The sequence below is a fragment of the Phocoena sinus genome, chromosome 5 (genome assembly GCF_008692025.1).
Source record: "Phocoena sinus isolate mPhoSin1 chromosome 5, mPhoSin1.pri, whole genome shotgun sequence".
NCBI lineage: Eukaryota > Metazoa > Chordata > Mammalia > Artiodactyla > Phocoenidae > Phocoena > Phocoena sinus.
In genome coordinates this window covers 73,059,791-73,085,306 of record NC_045767.1, presented here as the reverse complement: position 1 = coordinate 73,085,306, position 25,516 = coordinate 73,059,791, and the positions used below count along the sequence as shown (strand labels likewise).

At 41.2% G+C, this 25,516-nt stretch overlaps 1 protein-coding gene across 1 annotated transcript in view; it reads right to left on the bottom strand.

Annotated features, from left to right (window-relative positions):
* Positions 1-1,504: 1,504 nt before the first annotated feature.
* The window catches only part of CWH43 (cell wall biogenesis 43 C-terminal homolog), a 47,485-nt gene continuing 23,473 nt past the window's right edge, over positions 1,505-25,516 (bottom strand). The window contains exons 9-15 of the mRNA XM_032633250.1: positions 22,356-22,435; positions 20,458-20,563; positions 19,263-19,398; positions 16,805-16,954; positions 11,547-11,691; positions 6,613-6,674; positions 1,505-1,664 (exon numbers count right to left, since the gene is read on the bottom strand). Of these exons, the coding sequence (XP_032489141.1) occupies positions 1,505-1,664; positions 6,613-6,674; positions 11,547-11,691; positions 16,805-16,954; positions 19,263-19,398; positions 20,458-20,563; positions 22,356-22,435 (839 nt within the window). The remainder of the gene's footprint in view (positions 1,665-6,612; positions 6,675-11,546; positions 11,692-16,804; positions 16,955-19,262; positions 19,399-20,457; positions 20,564-22,355; positions 22,436-25,516) is intronic.

Below are 25,516 nucleotides of genomic sequence, written 5' to 3'. Positions count from 1 at the left end.
GATCCCACATGCCACGGAGCGCCTGGGCCCGTGAGCCATGGCCGCTGAGCCTGCGCGTCCAGAGCCTGTGCTCTGCAACGTGAGAGGCCTGCGTACCGCAAAAAAAAAAAAAAACCAATTTGGAGAAATGCTTGTATTTAGCAATATATGTTATAAATTGATAGAATTTCCCACTGCATTCTAAAAATACTGTTGCTGCTATTGCAGCTCCTGGCTCTGGAGGATTTACCATGCCCTATTTTAAGAACTTTGTGTGTCATTCAAACCTCGAAAAAAACTTAGGAGTCAGGCACTACTATTTTTCCCATTTTGTAGATGAGATTTGAAGCTTACAGAGGTTAAGCAACTTGCTCACAGTTGCGCAGCTGTTCACTGGCAAAAAGTGAAGGTCTGAACTGGGCAGCTTTTCCGCAGAGCCCATGCTCTTCATAGCCACATTGCAGTTACAAAGGGCAAGATCAAATACAGTGACTGAAGCCAATCAAGACTTGGCTATAGCTCTCCTTACGTTTGCTGCCTACACTTTGATACAGTTTTTTCTTGTAGGGAGAGACAAGGAAGAAAAAGAGAATGGATAAATGTCATTTCCCCCCCAAACAAAATGACATCTGAGAAGTTTCTATAGCTACTAGCTGGTAAAAGTAGTAGAAATGTCAAATAATACTAACAAGGTATATGACATGTTCTGAGTCTGGTTTGAGGCAGACATTTCCTCTCCTTATCCAGTCATAGGAAGAAAAAAGAGCAACTACTCCAAATCACATGTTTTGCTGCGAAAAGATTTCTCAGATAACCTCTATTTAAAACTAAACAACACCCAACACATTTCAGAGGGTAGAGTATCTGTAATGGAAATAAATAATCCACTCTCCATAGTCTCAATTCTTACTGCACATCAGAATAACCTGAAAAGGTTATTTTTTAGCCCAAAGCCCATGTATCACCAAGAGGTTCTGATGAATTGGTCTGGGGTGGGACCCAGGCAGAGGGAGTTTTTAAAAGCTCTCCAGGTGAGTCTAAGTGCAGCCAGCACTGAGAATCACAGCAGCCCAATGATGCTAACAGGCTTCCTTCCCACTTGTTGGCTCTGTCACTGACCAGCCACGTAACCCTGATGAAGTTATGTTCCTCGGCCTAAGCTTCCTTACCTCTAAAATGGGGATAACAAGAGGACTAATCCAATGTGGATTAATCGAGACAACACATGACACATCTAGAACAGGGTCTAGGACACAAAAACACTTTAATATTAGCTATTATGGTGGTGATGGTGCCATTGATCTTTTTTGCCTGAGGTTGGGACTTCAACATGTTTCTCTATCCCAGAAAGCAGGGATCGTAACTTCAACCCAAGTAGGATGTCATAATCTTTACCAGGAGCTCTCTTAACATGAATAAACCTCTAGAACCGAATCTAATTTGTAGCTCATTGTGAGGTAATATTTAGGTCCCTAGAGGGGATGGACAATCTCATAGCTGTAGTTCACGACATAAAGGCACTCACTCACCTGGGATTGAAGTGAATTTTCTCGGGAACTTCCCTGGGGTCTGTGACCACTTTCTGGTTGTCTCTATAATTAACGGGATCATCAGGGATCCTAAATTTGGCCATCTGAATTTCAGAGTCACTCAGCTCAGCATGGGAGATTCTTGCATAAACCAATCTGTGGCAGAAACAAATGGTTTGTAAAGATATTATTAAGCCAATTTCCCATTTCTAACTCTACTCTGTATATCACTAGAATTAACTTGATTTATTACTCTAAATATTTATCAAAGTATTGCTTTTATGATATAAATGAATAAGGAATATGCACATAGGTTTAATTAACTAAACATACTTGGCAAACTTACTCTACTTTATTACACTAATGAATATTCTGTCTGTACAGATTGCCTCTCACACATTTGTTTTGCGCCAATAGCAGGAATACTTCAGAATGACAGGAGCATAGGCCTAAATTCTTTCTTACCTTAAAAAATCCAAATACCTCATGCACATTTTCATTCACATTGAAACATCTAAAATAAAAGATGTTTAATGCCTGAAAAATTGCACAATTTTCATGTCTGAAAAAACTGTGCATCTTGTTTTTGCTTACATCTTTTGGTTCTCCAGGAAATTCAAAGCATTTTGTAGGTGTTATCTATCTGGATAGTTATCGAGAAGCTCACATGGAAAAATGGGAGAATCATGAGCAGCCAGGAATTCATTTTATTTTATTTATACTTTGCCTCTTAAAAAATGTCAGCTTCAGTCATTCACTTATTTAAAAAACAAATTCATAGCCAGTCCCCATTACATGCAGGCATTGTTCAGGTACTGGGGATAAACAGTGAACAAAACGAAGGTCTTGCCCTTATAGAGCTTTCATCCTAGTTGGGGAGAACAAATTAAATATGTATATATGTATGGTGATCAGTACCCAAGTACTATGGGGGAACAAGCAGAGTACAGAGGACAGGCATGCTAGGTGGCAGAGGCTGTTATTTTTAGTGGATGGTCAGAGCATAAGTCTCTGACAAAGTGACATTTGAGCAAAAAGTTGAATGAAGTGAGAGAGCAAACCATACAGGTATTGGAGGAAGGGCGTTCTAGGGAACGGGAACAGCAAATGCAAAGGTCCTGGGGTAGAATGCGCTTGGCTTTTCTGAGAACCAACTCCACAATGACTGGAGTGGAGTGCATAGGGGAAACCTGAGTTTGCACGGGGGTGGGGGCAGCAGATGATGCAAAGCCTTCCTGACAGACTTGAGATTTTCTTCTGAGAATGAAATGGTAATCCACGGAGTTTTGTACAGAGATGCAGTGGCTACTGTGTAGAGAGCAGACTCCAGGGAAAGGGTCAAAGCAGAGAGAACAGTTAGGAGGCCACTGCAACAATTTAGGTAAAGACGTTGGGGGCTTGGGCCACAGTGGCAGTAGGAGGAACACTTAAAACCTGTAACTCCATACAAAATAGAGACAGAAACCCAGAGCTGGAACCAGCGGAGGCAGCAAATCTGCCCACCACAGCAGGTAAGAGAAGAGCTATGATGGCATCAGACGTGGGTCTGAGTTGTCTGACAGGTTAATGCATTTGTCTAAGCTCAGGTCCCAAATCTGTGCAGTTCCCTGTAATTCTATGTCACTGCCTCTAGTAAATCTAGGTTATTTCCCAAATCTCTAAGATCAAACTTCTAACCCATTTCATAGACACAGCCTTCAAAAAGTCCTTGACAATAAGGAACCTGACAATCCAAATCTTCTACTAAAACAGGGACTCTCTCCTTGTTGTCCAGTAAATACTTATCAAGTGCCTACTGAGAGCAGGGCATTGAATTAGATGGTCAAGGTAAAGTTTATAGAATTGGTTTTGTGGACAGAAACTGAATAACAGTAGTCCTAACTTCATTAATTTTGGTATTTTCATAATTACCTTCCTGTCTGTTACAGACTAAACATCTGTGTTCCCTCCCCCCAAATCCATATGTTGTAGCCCTAACCCCCCTGCCCCAGTGTAGCCATATTTGGAGACAGAGCCTCTAAGAAAGTAATTAAGTTAAATGAGTTCATAAGGGTGGGTCCCTGATCAAATAGGATTAGTGTCCTTAAAGAAGAGATATCACAGAGCATGCATGCTCTTTCCCTCTGCCTCCAGAACAATGAGAAAATTAGTTTCTGTTGTTAAAGCCACCTAGTCTATGGTATTTTGTTATGGCAGCCTAAGCAGACTATTATACCATCTCTGACAGTCATAGTCACTATATGTATGTGTGTGTGTGTATATATATATATATATATATCTCCAAATATTTCTAAATATACACATATATTTGCCATCCCACTCTCCTAAGGAGAGACAAAGAAGGTCTTGGGCCACAAATGTACAAACAGAGCCCAGTGATCAACTACTATGGACACTGGTACTATAAATACCCCTGTCCCTTGGCAACTAACAATTTTTACATCTCGAATATATACCTTTTTCAGTCTATATCATAAACTGTCTTCTAGAAATTCTAATAACCCCATTAAAGCAACCACTTTAATATGAATTTAAATAGAAGCAGTGTTTTCAATCTGAGATATCATATACTTTACAAAACTAGCATGCTCCCTCCCACCTTAATGTTTTGGGAACACCAAAAAAATAGTCAAGCTATCTGTCCTGCAGCCATATGGGCATGTGCTGGGTCTTTAGAGTTTCTGAATTATTAGTGTAACCAGAATGAGCTTAGCATCTCAGGGGCCTCCCTGGCCACCTCAGTAAGCATATGAACCAATGAAATTATCCAGGAACCAGTTTACTAAGTAATATCCAAAGTCCTTCATAAGAGTCCACAAGACCTGCTCCCTTCCCTCGCTGCCCATACACTCCCCACTTACCTCCTTTACCTCCATCTCCATATACACACTCCTGCCCCACGAATATCACTTTTCTTCAAAAACATCAGCCCTCCTGCCTTTGGGCTTTTGCACTAGCTGGTCCCTCTACCTGGAAAGGTCTTCTCCCAGACAGCCACATGGGCCACTCCTTCAAATCTTAGCTCTAATGTCAACTTCTCATTAAGACCTACCCAAGCCCCTATTTACAACTGCATCCCATCTCCATATTCTGGATGTTCCTTACCCTGCTCAAGTTTTCCTCACTATAGTTATCACCTCCTAAAATAAGACACAATGGAATTATTGACTCCATCATTCCAATCATTGTCTATCTTCCCTCAGCCAGTTGAGGGATGCTTCTCTGAATGTTCACTGCTATACCCCTGGTGGCTGACATACATTATGCTCCATCAATACTTGTTGAATGGCAAGTGGAGTAAAGAACAGTAGAACCTAATGGTTTGCTTTCACCAGACTGTGACTCATAAGTGAACAAGCCATATCTCCAAAGGGAGAGAAGTTGACCCTGTGATTCTGTATCATCTCCAGAAGGCAACCATTTCTTTCATCAATGCAGATCACAGATCTTAGAACAGAAGGTTACCTAAGGGGTGATCAGTTCCACACCAGCTCCCCTCTTCAGGCAGGCAACGCCAAGATGCCTCTGGGTGATGAACTGCTCTGTATGGAGGAGGAAGTAAGGCCCAGAGAGGTCCACCCTAGAAGGCCCCACTGTCCCACAGTTCCCAGCACTGCCCCAAGGAGGGTAGTTAGAGTTCTCAGGTCAAATAGCTCCAAACAGATTCTGTACTAACGGAATTTCAGGATGAGTTTCAGGGATGGTCGCCAGCATGTTGCATCCACTAAAGAACCCTGTAAGTGGAGGGGCCTGTGAATCCATCACTGTCAACAAGATCTGTCCCTCCTTACCTCTCTCACATCACCTCCCATCTCACTCTACTCCAGCCGTGCTGGCCTCCTCACTGTTATCAAAATATACCAAGCATGCCCTCCTAAAACTCTTGCACTTCCTCTTCCCTCTGCCTGAATGCTCTTCTCAGGATGTATGCAGGTGGACTCCCCCTCATTCAGGCTGCTGCCTGAACAGCACCCCATCAGAACAGCGACCCTGCCCACCGTCGGTACTCCCCGTCCTTCTTACCTGGCTTTATTTATTCTTCTCATCACATTTATCACCACCTGGCATAGTCTATTCCTTACGTGCTTACTTTCTGTCTCTTTCCACTGGAGTGGAAGCTCCATGAGTCAAGGATTTTATTTTGTTCCTGTTATATCCCCAATGCCTAGAACAATGTCAATCATGTAATAGGTATTGAATAAATACTTGCTGAATAAATGATTGATTGATTAGTCCCTTTTTTGATATTAAACTGCTCTTTGCTTTGTTTAAAGCAACACTGCCTTCAAAACAGATTTACACAGTTACGTGTTTGAATTCTGAGATCTTTCAGCTACAGTATTTTTGAATTTTTACATATATATGGATAATATTAATTTTTTGATATGGGATGATATGGGGTGATATTTTTTTTAAATATAATGTACATTGAGAGCTCATCACAATATAGTAGTGGCTCCAAAAAGGTAGTTACCTTACCCAAGATTACATGATTAGAAGCTGGCAAAGCTGGAATTCAAGCCCATGGTCCATGCTGTTTCCACCATGGCATACAGTCAAAAATGGTGCCATTCCTGGGCTTCCCTGGTGGCTCAGTGGTTGAGAGTCCGCCTGCCGATGCAGGGGACACGGGTTCGTGCCCCGGTCCGGGAAGATCCCACATGCCGCGGAGCGGCTGGGCCCGTGAGCCATGGCCGCTGAGCCTGCGCGTCCGGAGCCTGTGCTCCGCAACGGGAGAGGCCACAACAGTGAGAGGCCCACGTACCGCAAAAAAAAAAAAAAAAATGGCGCCATTCCTAACATGTACTGACAGTTACATAATGATCATGCTTAATAACTCACACAGTACCTTCTTTGTATAATTAAACTTAATTTGCTTAACCATTTACTCCTTCTTAACTCATTAGGCTATACATTGAAAAAAAATGTTAAACTGGGTAACTAGTCAAATCAATGTCTATGAAAAGTAACACAATTAACTAATTGCTTCCAGAAAGTTTTTCCTTCCAGGATAGACCCAAAAGATCACAATAACAGTAGATTAAGAAAAACAACAATCCAAAAAAAAAAAGAAAAAAAAAAACAATCAAACGCCTATGCTTACTTGATCAGCCCTCGATACATAATATATTCACACCATCTGTCTTGATCTGTGCTGTCAATGTCCTAATAATGAAGAGAGAAGAGAATATTTAAAGCATTAAAAATGGTGCTCTCTTCTGAATTGCCAAGAAAATGTGTGAGCTACAGTAATAAATATGCCTTTCTTTTGTGCATGCTATTTTCTCTGCCTAATTCCTACTGATTTTTTAAGGTCAAAACCATTTATTCATTCTATAGATGTTTTTGGAGCACCTACCATATGCCCATCTAGCCCCAGTATGAGATGCTGGGAGTAAACCATGAAGGTGGTCTAGAGAGAGAGTTAGGCAGCAATCACAACACGGTACTGGCTCCGCACAGTTTTCCAAGTCTCTCATCCCAAGCAGAACTGACTGCATGCTCATCGGTCATCCTGTGTAGTCCTTTATGCGCACCAGCTACACCACTCTGTATAGTTAATTGTTTAGATGTCTCCACTCTCCCCTTCCTGAGCAGAAAGACTCAATCACCTAGGCTCCCTGGTTCCTAACATGAAGGCTGGCATTTGTCAGGAGCTCAATCTGTTCGTTAAATTGAGTCACTGGCAACACACGTTTCACAAGTAATCGTGAGTCTATTTGACGTTGAAAGCTTGAGACCAGCGTTACTTTTCATCAGCAAATCACAACATAAACATTTTTTTTCTATAATGTGTTGGCAAAACTCTAAATATGGAGCTTTCATACTAAAGAAATATTCATGTTCTTCTTTTAAAAAATATACCTGACTTTTGACTATGTTGACTAAATTTGACTATTAAAATTTAATTTAAAAAATATTTTTAGGGCTTCCCTGGTGGCACAGTGGTTGAGAGTCCACCTGCCGATGTAGGGGACACGGGTTTGTGCCCCAGGAGGATCCCACATGCCGCGGAGCGGCTGGGCCCGTGAGCCATGGCTGCTGAGCCTGGACGTCCGGAGCCTGTGCTCTGCAACGGGAGAGGCCACAACAGTGAGAGGCCCGCGTACCACACACACAAAAAAAGAATCCACTGCAAATCTTTTTTTTTTTTTTTAACATCTTTATTGGAGTAAAATTGCTTTACAATGGTGTGCTACTTTCTGCTTTATAACAAAGTGAATCAGCTGTACATATACATATATCCTCATATCTCCTCCCTCTTCCATCTCCCTCCCACCCTCCCTATCCCACCCCTCCAGGTGGTCACAAAGCACTGAGCTGATCTCCCTGTGCTATGTGGCTGCTTCCCACTAGCTATCTATTTTACATTTGGTAGTATGTATAAGTCCATGCCACTCTCTCACTTCATCCCAGCTTGCCCTTCCCCCTCCCCATGTCCTCAAGTCCATTCTCTACATCTGCGTCTTTATTCCTGTCCTGCCCCTAGGTTCTTCAGAACCTTTTTTTTTTTTTTTTTTTAGATTCCATATATATGTGTTAGCATACAGTATTTGTTTTTCTCTTTCTGACTTACCTCACTCTGTATGACAGACTCTAGGTCCATCCACCTCACTACAAGTAACTCAATTTCCTTTCTTTTTATGGCTGAGTAATATTCCATTGTATATATGTGCCACATCTTCTTTACCCATTCATCTGTCGATGGACACTCAGGTTGCTTCCATGTCCTGGCTATTGTAAATAGAGCTGCAATGAACATTTTGGTGCATGTGTCTTTTTGAATTACGGTTTTCTCAGGGTATATGCCCAGTAGTGGGATTGCTGGGTCATATGGTAGTTCTATTTTTAGTTTTTTGAGGAACCTTCATACTGTTCTCCATAGTGGCTGTATCCATTTACATTCCCACCAACAGTGCAAGAGGGTTCCCTTTTCTCCACACCCTCTCCAGCATTTATTGTTTGTAGATTTTTTGATGATGGCCATTTTGACTGGTGTGAGGTGATACCTCATTGTACTTTTGATTTGCATTTCTCTTCTGATTAGTGATGTTGAACATCTTTTCACACGTTTGTTGGAGAAATGTCTATTTAGGTCTTCTGCCCATTTTTGGATTGTGTTTTTTTTTTTTGCTATTGAGCTGCATGAGCTGTTTGTATATTTTGGAGATTAATCCTTTGTCAGTTGCTTCATTGACAAATACTTTCTCCCATTCTGAGGGTTGTCTTTTGGTCTTGTTTATGGTTTCCTTTGCTGTGCAAAAGCTTTGAAGTTTCATTAGGTCCCATTTGTTTATTTTTGTTTTTATTTCCATTTCTCTAGGAGGTGGGTCAGAAAGGATCTTGCTGTGATTTATGTCATAGAGTGTTCTGCCTGTGTTTTCCTCTAAGAGTTTTACAGTGTCTGTCCACTGCCAATCTTGACACAACTTCTGACTGTGACAATGGAACCCAACAGAGTATTAAATAAAAATCAAATCAAATTCCTCTTACACACACACACACACAAATTCTCTCTCTTATTAGGATACAATCGATTTTTTCTTAAATTTGCCAAATATCATCTTGTATAGTAGTCTTCTATACTTTATAGACCATATACTTACACATTTATCTAATGTGATTTGATACATACAGCCAGACATACATAATACAAATATGTAGCTACCACTTATTAAGTGCCTCCTACATGCAAGGCTTAGGGCTTTTCAGGCATTACTTTATTTTCATCCTCAGAACAACCCTATGATACAATAGGTATTACTATCCCGTCTTTATAGGTGTGGACATTGAGGCCCAGAAAGGTTAAATAACTTGCCTCAAGGTCACAAAGCTGGTAAATGTGGCACCAGGTAGGCTACTGATGAGAGACTACATGGAGAGAGAGGTCCAGCCAACAACCAGCACCGAGGCCCCAGACCAGTGAGTGGGGGACATGTCAGACCTCCCCAGCCACAGCCACAGCTGACTCCACGAATGAAGGCAGGCAAGAACAGAAAACCACTCGGTAGACCCACACAGTCATGAGGATATTGGACCATTGTTCTTTTTAAGCCACTAAGGTTTGTAGCTTACACAGTGATGCACTAATAAATAACTAATGCAACCCCTGTGATTCCACTCTCCAGATTTTCCTCTTACTCTTCTGACTTCTCCTTAATCTCTTTTCTGAGATAATATTCCTCCTCTTCCCTCACCCATCACCCCCATGATAGCCACACTAAATGTGACTCTATCAGGAGTTTTCTTTGGTCTTCCTCTTGCAATTCTCTAACTCCATAAGCAATATCATCCCCTTCCATGGTTTTAATGATCACCTAGATGGTGGCAACCCCTTAATCTGTATCTCTAGTCCTGACAGCCCTTCTCAGTTCCAGATCCATATGTCCAGCTGCCTAATGGACAGCTCCACTAATATCCCACAGATGCCTCAACTCAGCCTAAAGCTGAACTCATCTTCTTTGCAAAACTCTTCTTCCTTATATATTCTCTATAGTATTAAGGGTCACCATCATAAACCCTCTGACCAAAGCCAAAATTAGGAGTCCATCTTGACTCCACTTCTGCCTTATCCACCAGGGCAGAGATTAACTCATCTCCCTAATATCTGCCTTGCCCCTCTTCCAAAGTTGTAGGATTTTTAGCTAGGTATAAGGGTATCAAGGTTAAATATTGCATCTCTCAACTTCCTGTACAGTGAGGTATGGCCAATGACTAAATTCCAGTCAATGAAATGTAGGTAGAAGAGGTCAGTTTCCTGGAATTTGCCTTCGAGGTAAGTTGCACATGCACTTGGTCCCCTCTGTATCCCTTCCTCCCTCTTGCTAACTAGAACAACGATGCTGCCATCTTGGACCATGAGGCAAACTTGGGAGTGGAAGCCTTGTAATGTGGAGCCACAAGATAGAAGGAGCACACTCCCGATACCACAAAGTGCCGTACTAATGGTGAATCACCTGCCCAGACTTTTACATAAAGAGCTATACTTCTCTTATTTAAGCCACTGTCATTTTGTGTTTTCTGTCACATACAGAATACCCTCATCATACAACGCTCTCTCTCACCTGTCTTTCCAAGCACTTGATAAAATGGTTAAGTTTTTTTGTTTGCAGATATTATCTCAAGACAATAAAGTAAAAAAAAAAGACATGTAAAGGACCAAGAAATCTACATAGGGCTTAACTAAATATAATAATTGTATTTCTCATTATAAACGAATGCATTTAACCTTCTAGTGTATATATGTCTCAAGGATTTGATTTGTCTGTCAGTTTCCCAGAGTATGATATCTGGATACACTGAGAATTCACCGTTTTGGACCTGGACAGGTAAGGACAAATTCAGTGTCATTTAGTGAGGCCCTGATCAGCCAGCCTCTCTGTATGCCATTTTATCTCTTACTCTCATCATGATTAACTTGTACAATGTGGCAGATTGTATTTTCTAAACACGGCTACAATAATCCACTTTCCATATGGCATTCTTATAATGTGAGCTTTGACACTCCTCTCATCAAGAGATGGGGTTTATGTTTCTTCCACTTGAATGCGAGCAGGCTTGTGATGACAGCAGAAATCACGTTATATGACTTACAAGGCTAGGTCATACAAGGCAATACAACTTCTTCCTGGTTCTCTTAGGACACTCACTCTTAGAACCCAGCCATCACGCAGGAAAGAAGCCTAAGCATACCCATGGAGAGGAAACAGGACCCTGAGGCCAAAGCCCCAGCTGAGCTCCTAGTCAACAGCCCCACCAACTTCACTAATGTGTCATCTGCAAAGTGGCTCCTCCAGTCCCCAGGTGAGCCGCCTAGCTGTGTGGAGCAGAGATGAGCTATCTGCACTAAGTCCTGTCCAAATTGCAGATTTATGAGCAAAGAGATGAATGCTACTTAAAGCCAGTATGTTTTTTGGTAGTTTTCCATGCAGCAGTAAGATAATCAGGATACATATACAATGTTGGGTTAGGTTTTTCAAAACATGAAGAAGAAACACTTTATTTAAGAAATCAGAAATCCTATTAAGATTGTGTTACCCTTACATTGCCACGTTCAATGAGCTGTAGATAATCTCTGGAACCAGGTGCTGAAGTGATATATCCCAGAAATATCACCTGCTCAGAGCTATTTTTCAGTAGTTTTGAAACAGCAATAGCTTGAAGTTTCCTATCGAGGTCATCTCTGAAAAAAAATGCAAAAATATACCTCTTTACTGTATTTGCAAAACAATTTTTAAAAAATATTAGGTACCTAACTAAGTTCCCAAAGAATATCTTCAAACACTGCACAAACCCAGAATAATTCCTACTGGGACACACTGACTTAATGTTATGCAAAATTAGCAAGGACAGCTATAGCGCTTCAACTGAGCAGGCTGACAAACTTGACCAAGAACAACATGACCTTCCCCACAGATCATTTGGAGTCCAGTGGATAGAAATATCTAAAAACAGCAATTGCTCAACTTTTCATCAGAAGAAATTATAACAATAATCTAAGACCTGGTCATCAGTATTACAGCTAAGATTAGTAGTTCAAAAAAAAGCAAGGAGTACCGGTAAAAGGGAGAATCCTAACATTCACAGAACACACCAGGTTTGTTAACCTACTCAGCTCCTTCAACTGAACAGTTTCTGAAAGCCTCCCTGGCTCTCCTGGTCAAATACTGGCTAAGTGTACTGCTTTGATCATGTTAAGCACAATGAGTGTGTAACTGAGACAATCAGGCAAGTACATCAAGACTCTGAGGGGTTTCTAGTCAGTCTGTCTGGGGAAAAATAGGGACATCATAGCTGCATGATCCAGCAAGAAAAACTGAAACCACTCTAGGTGTTTCAAACAAAGTGAATTTAATACAAGGGATTGGCTACTAGGTGATAGGAAGCCAAACAGGAATCAGTGAAGCAACTAGAGTTTAGTAGCAGTGAGAAACTTCTACCACCTCTAGGGCTAGAGGGACAACAGGAAGAGGTGATATTCCCAGAGTCCACAAGCCAGTCCTAAATGATGGGAAATGGTACTACGGACGAGGCTACTCAGAAGGATCCAGGGCCATTGAAGGAGGAGTTGGAGCCACAGAAGAGACTTAGCTGCTGCCAAAGACAACAGAGAAAGAAGAGAGAGAGAATGAGAAGTACTCTGTCTCCTCCCCTCCTCCAGCCCTCCAGCCTTGCATTAGTGCGTCCCATTGGTGAAACCTACCCAGAAGACAGAAGGCACTAGACTCTGGGAAATGTGGTTTCCTGCAATCTGTAGCTGGAAGGAAGCTGAACCGGGAATGGATCCAAAGGCAAATAGGCAGCAGACCAACACAGGCACTTACAGAGTAAGACAGCTAATAAATGACTGTTAAGAAAAATCAATGACAAAAGAAGATAGAGGGAGATCACCAAGAGCTGAGAAGACTGGAGAAACCTCATTGAGGTAGGATCAGAAGACAGGACTAAGCTTATCCATTCTTACGTATAGACAGTTGAGCGCTATTAAAAGATGTCTCGAGAAACAGAAGAGTGAAAAGGATGACCATTTGCTAAACATCTTTGCCTAGATCCATTCCCAGCCCTTCTCTATGCCCTGGAGGCTGGTCTCTGCAGGTTTCATCTCCTGGGCTTCCTTGTCTACTAATTTCCAGTGAGGTTTGGGTAGGAAGAGAGGGAAATTGGAGTATTTCTTCGAGCTGCATTCCTCATGCCTCGTGGCCCCTCTTCTGGTTCCAGGTCAAACGGGGCTCTGGGAACACTGTTTCCTCTACCTGTTCCTTCAGCCCTAAGGATGGTACTGATTCCCCACCATTACTAGTGTCTGAGTACCTTAGCATCTCTTATCTGTTCCTCTGACCCTTCCAACATCGTGGTAAGTAGTCCCTTCATTAAGTCTGCAGTGAATTCTATTCCTTCTGACACACAACTGGGATTCAAATCCAATCTAGAGGATGCCAAAGTCACTGCACCACAGATAGAGCTTTCATTCAAATAGGTTTTAGCAATATATTATCGGAAAATAATCTGTGAATTTGGCTTTACATTTTCTCAGGAGATAAATTTTATCCAGTGATAATAATAAAAATAAAACCTATATGTATGTATGGGTATAAAGAAAGGAGGGGGAGGAATTAGGAGTCAGGGAGAAAGAGAGAGATTGAACACGTTTTATGTTCTTATCTGTTGATATTTGATCGGCCCAATAGCCCTATGATGTGGGCTAGAAAAAATAATTTTATCTGATTTTCAGAGACAAGGGAACTGGAGCTCAATGAGTTTATCTTACAAAAGAACCAAAACTGTAACTACAGACTACAGGTTCTGTGCTCTTTCTTCTTTGTACATTTATGCGCGTTATAAGAAACAAACACGGTGATTAACTGGTGGCTCAGTTAATTACCTAAAATAATACCAATTTTAGTTGGTGTATACCTAAGTAACTTCTAAGGAATGCTGCTATTTTCTGTTTATTGGTTGTAAAGAGATATTTGTGTCATCAGTTATTTTAGAAATCCCATTGAATCAGCTAATAACATGCATAAGCATTCCGTAATTCATTCCTAATATGATTTCATGTTTATATGCCATAATCACTAGAAAATAAAATCACTCAATATTTTTTCAGAGTAAGAATTTTTTTATCTAGTATTATAAAAACAAAGGCAAGCAAAAATATGTAGTGATGGCTTCACAAGTTATTTGAAGCATGAACTTTCTCATGTCACTTGTTGGGAGTGGACAGGGCTTCTAAAGAGTGAGACAAGAGCTAAGGCTCTAAGGGAAAAGGCTGCACCTGGCATTGTGCTTGGGACACAATAGATGCTTGATTCGTGTTTGATGAATGACTTTTTTTAAAGCTACTCAATGCGCTTCACACTTAGAGGTGTCTGATTTGCTGTAATAATAATGGCCAGTATTAATTGAGCAGTTACTCTAGTCATATACTTTGCATGAGATAATATATCTTATTTAATTCCCTCAAGAATCCTATAAGTAGGATTATCGCTCCTGATTTGCAGATGGGAAAACTGAGGCTCAAGATAGTTAAATAATTTGGTGAAGGATACACCTTGACTTAGGATTCAAACCAGATTGTCTGATTCCAGGTTCTGGAGTTTCATGCTCTTAGCCATTAAACTATACTGCTTCCCTTCTCTTCCCTTACAGTCACATCTCCTCGACAGGTGCTAGCTATTATCATTACTGCTGTGGTTGTCATTATTATAAAATCAAGTGAGTAAGGTAGTAAGCAAAGGGTATGTTGTTAGCTACAGGGCTTTACATATGTGGTTAATAGAAAGTTAGGAAAGGTAATCCTTCCCTCCTCTTTTCCAAACTATTTGAGGGCTATCTTTTACTCTTCTCTTCCCTGACAAGTCTATTCTTCACATTTTAGAGGTCAGAGGGAGTTACAGGGGGCAGGGGAAAAAAAGCAAAGGAAAACAGGATGGAGTATACTCAACTGTTTCTTAGGTTGAGACCTTGCAACCTTTAAACACAAAAGTGCCTATTTTTTAAAAGATAAACCCAATTCAAGTGCAATTTAAGCTCAGCAGAATTTCTGAATGTCTATACTTGCAACCTGAAAATTGCTGGGAGAAACAGAAAGCGTTTCTTCAAACATCTTTTTACAGAGATGTGGACTGTCTATACCATCCGTCCTCCAAACACCCTTCCCATTTCTAAGAAGACCAGCAAGAGTCTGATTAGCAAACAGTTCACATTAATTACATTTGAATGGTTGGGTTATATTCCTTATGCTCTGACTTATTTCAGAAAACAGTCAAGTACGCTTTCACAGATCCATGTAATACTGCGAGAAAAAGGGAATAGGAAAATATGGGTAGCAGCCATACTCATTTTGCTTAGGTGAAACTTACAGTACAACAATGCTGGGTTCTGTCATACCGTAAGTTTCACCTAAACAAAACGAATATTTCTGCTACCCGTATTTTGTTTGTTGTTTTTCTAATGTTCTGTATGTCATTGTAAAGCTCTGTGGCCTCCTGTATCATTAATGTGGACAGGGCCCATATGCTATTATTTTATAACGCTAAGCACTTTGCATTTGTGTTTTCAATTACTATTAGAGAATGTTTAGTATGGTACAGTATAAATTATATACTTTTATCTTTGCTTTAACAACATATTGCTGGTATTATTCGTGATTTATTCAGTACTAAGTCACTGGTTGTGAATGTTATTCTTTGGGGATAAAATTCATTCCCATTCTTCATGTCTCCTTGGAGGGGAACCGACTCAGAAAATCATCTCTGGCCTCTCTCCCTCTCACCCTTTACTTCTTAGGAGGATTTTTGTAATTAATTAAGTTTGTAAGAATAAACTGGGCATGCTTGTCTCAAACACTTCCTCACTCTTCTCCCTGGAACCTGCCGGTTTGCAGAAAGGGTGTTTCCTTGTGTTATCTTCTCCACTAAGGGGAGAGTTTGACAGGACAGACTCTGCCCCTGCCAGGTAGGTCAGCTGCTTCGGGGGAGCCAGCATCATGTATTGTTGGGGGAATGTATTAGCAGGTCCATGTGGACACACTTAAGCCATGTTGTCCAAATACGTTTATCAGAATCAAAAGAGATATTTTGATCTTCCTGCCAGATTCCTCTGCCTACCTCTCAGTTGACTGAAAACATGAGGGAAAAAGAAATGTTATTTAGTACTCTCAAATCCCAACAGTACTTCCAACTGGAGTAATCCTGTAGGAAAAGGGAATTTCATCTTTCCGTAGTCTGGTTTACCATGTGGTTTTAAGCACTTGCAGGCTGAGTTGGGTCTACTTAATTCCTAGCTGTGTGACCCAGGATGGACAAGTCTTCTAACCTTCAGTCTAGTTTATTTATCTGTAAAGTGGAGCTATAATAGTACTAACGTTATACAAAATGAGGATTAAATACAATAATGCACTTAGCACAGCACCTGCTCAGTAACTGCTGGCTAACATGGCCATCATGCTGCCTTGTACCACCGTTAAGGACTGCCTGCATCTCAAAGGTTTCTATGCCTGATTTTTTTTCCTTTATCTTTTTTTTGGTGGGGGGCCACGCCACACGGCTTGCAGGATCTCAGTTCCTGGACCAGGGATTGAACCCGGGCTCCGGCAGTGAAAGCCCAGAGTTCTAACCACTAGGCCACCAGGGAACTCCCTCTATGCCTGATTTTTAAAACCGGCAACACAGAGTAAAATACGTTGGAAAAAAAAAAAGAAGAAAGTAAGAAAGGTCAATGCATGGAAGTCAAAGTAATGTGTTAATAATATTTCTTGGCATTTGTGTACTTCAAGAAAGACCGAAGAAACCCACTCACGATTCCCAAAGTGGGTCACAACAAAATCCACCAGTTTGTCAGAAATGGTAACAGTCAGAGTGATGGCTGGTGCAATCTCGCCCTCTGGTGACGGAAGAAGGTGATGCTCTGATTTCACAATGCGGTATCTTGACAAAACCATAATCCTGTATTCCAATGGAAAGAAACACGTGCGTCACTATTGGTCCCACCATATCATGCAAACGGGACTAAGAATATGTGTTCAAGAGGGATGTGCACACTTCAAGCAACCCACTGAGGGGCACTGAGAGCAATAATGTGGCAGAGAGGTATGGGGCAGTCTGCCAGACTGTTCATTGCATCTGGGCTATTCAGCACGTCTCACTGTGCCACCAAGAACACTATCAACTCTGTTTAATAAGTGCTATGGAGGGCTTCCCTGGTGGCGCAGTGGTTGAGGGTCTGCCTGCCAATGCAGGGGACATGGGTTCGAGCCCTGGTCTGGGAGGATCCCACATGCTGCGGAGCAACTGGGCCCGTGAGCCACAATTACTGAGCCTACACGTCTGGAGCCTGCGCTCCGCAACAAGAGAGGCCGTGATAGTGAGAGGACCACGCACCGCGATGAAGAGTGGCCCCCGCTTGCCACAACTAGAGAAAGCCCTCGCACAGAAATGAAGACCCAGCACAGCAAAAATAAATTAATTAATTAATAAAAAAAAAAAGTGCTATGGAAACACGAAAAGGGCAGAATTAGGATACACAAACTCCATTTTACTAGCACTGTTACTCTGGCAACTTATCTGCATAAACAATTCTAATATTAATCAACGCATTTGAGAATGTATGACCTTGCCAGCCAGGACACAGTGCAACAATTTACAAAATTAGAAATTACAAATGGTCCGATAAAGATAGGAAAACCCGTTCCGCCTCACTCTAAGTCAAAGAACTACATATGGAAAGGATGATCAGAGCTCAGACCTCAGGCTGGGCGCACTGTCTGGCCTCCTCCTGAAGTTCTTCTGACAGAACCATGCCTACAGTGATGATCCCTGAATGCACAGGCCCAGCCTGTGCTGTCCCACTCGGCCCTCCAGGCTGCACACAAGCACCTATGGACGTCACTTGACCGTCCAGGGGCATCTTCAGTTTAGCACAATACTGATGCTCACCTGGTCATTCCTGTCCCATTAAAGGGCATCATCTCCTATCAGGGACTCAGGTAAAACACCCTGGTGCTATCCTTGTCACTTCCAGCCCCGATATCTAAACCATCAGGAAGTCCTGTCAGCCCTGCTCCAAGATAGCTCCTGAGTTTGACCCCTTCTCTCCATCTCCACGCCTCCCACTGTCATTTCTCACCTGTGCTAATGCCCCTACCTCATCACCTGTCTCCCTGCTCCCACTCCTGCCCCCTGACAATCTGTTTTTCTAGGAACAGCCGGAATGACCTTTCAAAAATGTAAATCAGATCAGACTGCTCCCGTGTTTACAATCCTCCAGTGGTTTCCTATCAAAACTGAATTAAAGGGCTTCCGTGGTGGCACAGTGGTTAAGAATCCGCCTGCCAATGCAGGGGACATGGGTTCGAGCCCTGGTCCGGGAAGATCCCATGTGCCGTGGAGCAACTAAGCCGGTGTGCCACAACTACTGAGTCTGCGCTCTAGAGCCCATGAGCCACAACTACTGAAGCCCGCGTGCCTAGAGCCCGTGCTCTGCAGCAAGAGAAGCCACTGCAATGAGAAGCCCACGCACCACAACGAAGAGTAGCCCCAGCTCGCCGCAACTAGAGAAAAGCCCGCGCACAGCAACAAGGACCGGACACAGCCAAAAATAAATAAAAATAAATAAATTTATTTTTAAAAAACTGAACTAAATCAGTGCTTAGCATGGCTTATGGGACCCTGTAAGATCAGGGGCCCACCTTTGACCTCCTTTCTTACTAGTTCCCCCTCAAACCCTGTGCTCCGGCACACCAAGACTGACCTGGCCTCAAGTCTTTACACTGGCTCCTCCCACAGTGGGTCCTGGGTCCTCCCCATCATGAGGTCGGCAGAGAGACCTTCCTGACCATGCTACCTACAGCAGCATCCCCTGCTGCCCTGCCCACCCAGCCGCTCTCCTTTTCTACACAGCACTTACCATTGTCTCAAATTATTTATTTCTGTGTGTCCATGATTATTTTCCGTCTCTTCACACTATAATGTAAGCTCCATGAGGACAGCATCCAGGACAGACACGTTTAGTGCTGTAACCTCAGCTCCTACACTAAATGGTTTATAAGAGTGAAGAACTGAAAGTATCCCGCAAAAGGGAAGCCATTAAAACAGGATGGAAGATGCATATCTTCAGCACCTCCTCATCCTCCAAGAAGCATCACTGGGACATATTCATAGGATTAAGGTATAACAATATCAACTTTCCACTCCAAGCCCATGCTGCCTAGTCTTTCAGGGATATGTTTGGGATTAATTCCGAAGGGACACTCACCCCCAAGTGTGATCCCTTGCACTTGGACCAAAGTTGGTATAGAAACCCAGCTTCTCCACTAACCACATGGTCAGGTCATTGTTCCCAATATAGGGCTTAGAAGCATCGCTCTCCAAAATTGTTATGAAATCTGCACCTGTTCAGAAAAAAAAAAATGCACATGGTGATTAACCATAGCAATGTGAAAACAATTAGCAAAACTTGATTCTTTAATCCCCTGCCTTTACTCGTAAATCAAAAACCAAAGTAATTCCTAATGAGTTACTAAAGTGAACTGGTTCAAATTTGAGCTGTAAAAATTTTTTTTACCATATTTTGAATATAATTAAAACATGGGACACCTTGAAGAAATGTAGGAAAGGATAAAAACATAACTTGTAAATTTTCAAATATTAACATCATTCCCCAAATTTCAAATAAGCTTAATACCTTTCTCAAATATCCAATTTATGTTCAGAAACAATAGAGTATACAGTAGTGTTTTATTCCTGGGCAAACATCTCCATTGTACTGACACAGAAGTAAGTTTATTCAGATACCCTGGTCAGATGTGCCCCAGAGGCCTGTAATCAGGACTAAAGGACTAAGGGCCAGAGAAATTTCTTAATGGCATTAGAATCATACAGACCCTCAGCTATTTCTCAGGAGACATGCTTATCATTAGGAATAACTAGAACAGTTTAGCCCTTTAAATCTCTTGCTCCATTCTCCATGTAGCTGATCTAAGAACAAAACACCCACATATTTTAAAGGATGCTTCATCCAAAGATGAGTACCCCAGGGCACAGAAACAAATAAAATTGGCCCTCAGGCTCTAGAAAGCAATTTGCTTTGCAAATGAGTATCACTCCAACCCATTCTGCCTTTTCATCTGACAATTTTCTGGTCCCCAACAGTGGGTTCCCAAGTGACAGGAGTCACTAGCAGGGGCATTTCCAAGAGCAAAGGCATGACAAGATTCTCCTGCAGATACCCAGTACGAGACTTTGTTCAGAATCAACTGAATTAATTGCTCTCAAGCAAACACAGATGTGGTTACAGAAGCTTAATCCTCCTGTAGCCGCCCACCAAAGTAAAGCCCTTTTAAGAGATTAGTTTGTGACCCAGCAAACCCTCCTCCTATTACTTATGATCTTGCTCAAAATAAACATAACAGTAGGAGTTTCTCAAAACCTGGAAATAATTTCAGTAAGACTTACCTGTTTGAGCAGTTGAGCTGATCTTTCTAAATTAGACCATCCTTCACTGTCAAAGCCAAACCTGAAAGGCCAGATGGCGGCAGAGACCTCTGTGGCTGGTGCCTGAGGAATTGTTTTAATGATAATTTAGGATGAATGAACAATGGCAGTTTCAGTGATCCACTCTTCTCCACCTCTCTCCACCAAAATTCATATTTCAGCAAAGGATATTTTTTAGGCATCTGCCCACAGCTAATGCATAATAATAAGGAGATATTTGCTAGTAGGTATTTTATAATCTGTGAATTTCTAGCTTAGGCTTGGAAGTTAGGAAGAATGTTTAGAAAGTGATATTTCTGATAAGCACTGTTTATAAAAGCAAAAAATTAGAAACAACCTGGCTGTTGTTTCAATAGGAAAAATAGGAAAATGAATAAAAAAAGATCATACATAAAATGGAATACTACACAGCCCTAATAAATGAATTAGGGCTACATATTTCCATATGGATGAATCTCACCAGGATTATTTTAAATAAAAAATTAAGTTGCAGGGCTTCCCTGGTGGCGCAAGTGGTTGAGAGTCCGCCTGCAGATGCAGGGGACACAGGTTCATACCCCGGTCTGGGAAGATCCCACATCCCACGGAGCGGCTGGGCCCGTGAGCCATGGCTGCTGAGGCTGCGCGTCTGGAGCTTGTGCTCCGCAACGGGAGAGGCCACAACAGTGAGAGGCCCACATACCACAAAAAAAAAAAAAAAAAATTAAGTTGCAAAATATATATGTCAGATGTTATTTAGATAAAGTTAAAAACATGGAAAAATACAATATTGTATAGAGGTGTGTCGTGTAATAACAATATAAAGAAATGCATGAATATGATAACAAGCATATGCAGGAAGGGGCTACCCTTACATCAGAGAATGAGACCACAGAGGGGTACACAGAGTCCTTTACCATATTTACAGAGTGGTCTGCCAACTCTGCGTTATACGTGGTGTTGCTCCCCACTGCGCTGGCAAGGCCAAGGTTCAGGAGCACAGCACCCTCTGAAGAGTCCTCTTTTGAGCCCATGGGTCCAGTCAGAGAATGCAGTGCCCAACACTAACCATCTATTTCAAACTAATACCAACGGATCAACAACAGGGATCCTGTGAAAGAGTATGGCCAGATTAGACCAACACTATCACCACAACTGAAAAAAACAACTCAAAGTGGAACATACAAGTTCAAGCTGAGAGAAGGGTAAGCACCACCTCTTTGCATAGGAGGGCCACCACTTAACCTAAACAGCTCATTGTGCTACAGCAGTGAGGTGTGAATCGCATCTCTATGCAAGAAATATTACTCAGTTTACTGAATGTCCTATAAAGAGAACAGAACCATCAAGAGAGACTTTGAGAGGCGATTATATTCATCAAGTTATAGCTTTTCACATAACTACATACCTATGATTAACTCTGGCTCTCACCACTCCAAAACCTGTTATTCCCACGTCAGTAAATGCCACCACCCTCCATCCAGTTGCTCAAGCCAAAACACAGAAGTCGTCCTTGATTCTTTCTCTCTTCTCATTCAGTGTCATCTAATCCATCAGCAACTCCTATCAGCTTTACTTTCAAAATATATTCTAAGTCTATCTACTCCTCTCCAACTCCATGGCCACGGCTCCCATCCAAACTTCCAGGGTCTCTCTCCTGGGCAACTGAAAAAGCCTCATAACTTATCTCCCTGCTTCTACTCTACAATCCATTCTTCACAGAGCAGCCAAGTTAATATATATCATATTTCTTCCTGCTCCTGCTTGAAATATTCTGGTGGCTTCCACTGCAAGAAAAATAAAGTCAGAACTCCTTTCTGTGCTCTGTAGGCCATATATCATATAAAATTCTATATCAAAACTTTTAATGACTTACCCCTCTTCCCAATTTCTTCTCATAGGTTTTATGCCGTAGTCCTAATCCCAACAACTCCACACTGATAAGCAGCCACAAAACTAAACAGAAACCAGAAATAATTGTTTAGAAGAAACTAAGTTTCTTTTTTAAAAAAATAACTTTATGAAAATATTGAATTTATTGGCCGAGATTGTATGTAAAGGGGCAATGTCTAGTTCCTGGGTTAATTTTCATGTGTGACATGCATATATAACCCATACTTCAAACTCAGGTTTCAAAGAAGCTTCCCTAAAAATGTTCCAAGAACCATGAACTAAAATAAAAATAAATCACAAATATATACAGGAAATAATATACAAGAAAGCAAGTGTCCATGAGCAGGAACCACAGCAAAAACACCCTGCTGAATCAAACCCAAAATACTTCAGATATTAAAAATTTTAGAATCAAATATAAAATAAACATGCTTAACATGTTTAGAAAAATAAAAGAGGATATTCAATGGGATAACTAAGAAATATGAGATTAAATTAATGGGCAAGAAAATTTGTAAAGAAATTAGACTTCTAGAAATAAAATTATATGATAATTATAACAATTAAAATTAGAAACTCAATGGACAAGATAAAAAGCAGATTAGACAAAACTTAATGGAGAAGTAGTACAAGGGGCAGCTTAAAAACAAAGGTAGAGAATATGAAAGAGGTTAAGGGACATGAAGAAGAGAATAAGAAGATCCAACACATATCTAACTGGAGTCAAAAAAGGAGAGAAGGGAAAGAGGTAATATTTGTAGAAATAATGCTGAGAATTTTCCAGAATTGATTAAAAAAAATGACTCTTCAGATTCAAAAAGCCCAAACACTCGCAAGTAAGGGAGGGGCTGGATCCACATCCAGATGTATTACAGTGAAACTCAGAACACCAAAACAAAGAAAAATCTTAAATGCTGCCAGAGAGAAAAGCCACTGTATGTTCAAAAGAGCAAAGATTACACTGATGGCTGACTTCTCAAAAGCAAAAAATGGAAGTCAGACGATAGGGGAATACTATCTTTAATGTTCTGAGAAAAAAATAACCAACTACTGAAAAAAAGAAATTGAAGGTATAATTTCCAACCTAGGAACAGGAGTGGAGAGAAGGATAAGAAAAAAGGAAAAAGAAAACCCAGTCAATGCAAAAGCAAGAAGAAAAAAGAGGAAAAATACACCTAGAGAAAGTAGAACAAGCAAAAGCAAAGTAAGAGTATGGAAATAAATCATAACACAAGGGAAATCACGACAAAAATAAATTACATTTCAAGTTAAAAGATGAAGATTGACATTCTAGTAAAACAAACAATGGAGACAGTAAGGAGGTCAGTGGTTGCCAGGGTCTGGAGGAAGGAGGGAAGGATGAACTGGCTGAGCACATTACCATGTTTACGATAGTGAAACTATTCTGTATGATACTGTACAGTGGATAAATGTCATTACACATTTGTCAAAACCCACAGAACACATAAAAAAAAAAGAGTGAACTCTAATTAAACTGTGGACTTTAGTGAATAATAATGTATCAATATTGGCTCAGCAATTGTAACAAATGCACCGCAATAATGCAAGATGTTAATAATGGTGGAAACTGAGGAGGTGGGAGTGGGAGCCGATATATGGGAACTCCACACTTTCTGCTCAATTTGTCTGTAAACCTAAAACTGCTCTGAAAAATAAAATCTATTAATTTTTTTTAAAAAAGCAGACAGTCATTGCCATTGGCAGGGGGAGGGAGGGATGAACAGGCAGAGCACAGAGGATTTTTAAGGCAGTGACACTATGCCATATGATATTACAATGGTGGATATATATCATCATACATTCATCAAAAACTACAGACTGTGCAACATCAAGAATGAGTCCTGGGCTTCCCTGGTGGCGCAGTGGTTGGGAGTCCACTTGCCAATGCAGGGGACGCGGGTTCGTGCCCGGTCCGGGAAGGTCCAACATGCCGCAGAGCAGCTGGGCCCGTGAGCCATGGCCGCTGAGCCTGCGCGTTCAGAGCCTGTGTTCCGCAACGGGAGAGGCCACAACAGTGAGAGGCCCGCGTACCGCAAAAAAAAAAAAAAAAAGAATGAGTCCTAATGTAAACAAAGGGCTTTGGGTGATAGTCCTGTTTCGTTGTAGGTTCATCAGTTGTGGTAGGGCGTGTCACTAGCAGGGAAGGCTGTGTATAAGTGGGCTCAGAGGGTCCTATGGGAAATCTCTGTACTTTCTGCTCAATTCTGCTGTGAACCAAAAATGGGTCCAAAAAAAAAGCTTGTTTTGGAAAATCATACAAAGCTATCTAAACAACTTTGTGAATAGGTTGTTTCAAGTGCCTCAATTTGATGAATGAATTAAATAATTTAATAATAATAGTAATAATAAAGACAAAGATTATCAGGACTAAAAACAAACAAACAAAAGCCACCAGATCCTGATTTCAAGGGACAAACCTAAAATATTTAGTATTTTACCATAAAATATAAGATAGGTATTAACAACATTAGCATATGTTAATAATTGTTGGAACTGGTTTAAGGGTACATGAGAGTTCATCATACTCTTTAATCTCATATGTCTGAAAATTTATGTTTCATAATAAAATGCTTTTTTTTAACATCTTTATTGGAGTATAATTGCTTTACAGTGTTGTATTAGTTTCTGCTGAATAACAAAGTGAATCAGTTATCTGCATATGTATATCCCCATATCCCCTCCCTCTTGTGTCTCCCTCCCACCCTATCCCACCCCTCTAGGTGGTCACAAAGCATCAAGCTGATCTCCCTGTGCTATGCAGCTGCTTCCCACTAGCTATCTATTTTACATTTGGTAGTGTATATATGTCAATGCCACTCTCTCTTCATCCCAGCTTGCAAGTCCCCCCTCCATGTCCTCAACTCTGTACATCTGTGTCTTTATTCCTGTCCTGCCCTTAGGTTCATCAGAACGTTTTTTTTTTTTTTTTAGATTCCATATATATGTGCTAGCATACATACAGTATTTGTTTTTCTCTTTCTCACTTACTTCACTCTTTATGACAGACTCTAGGTCCATCCACCTCACTACAAATAACTCAATTTCGCTTCTTTTACTTACATTCCCACCAACAGTGCAAGAGGGTTCCCTTTTCTCCACACCCTCTCCAGCATTTATTGTCTG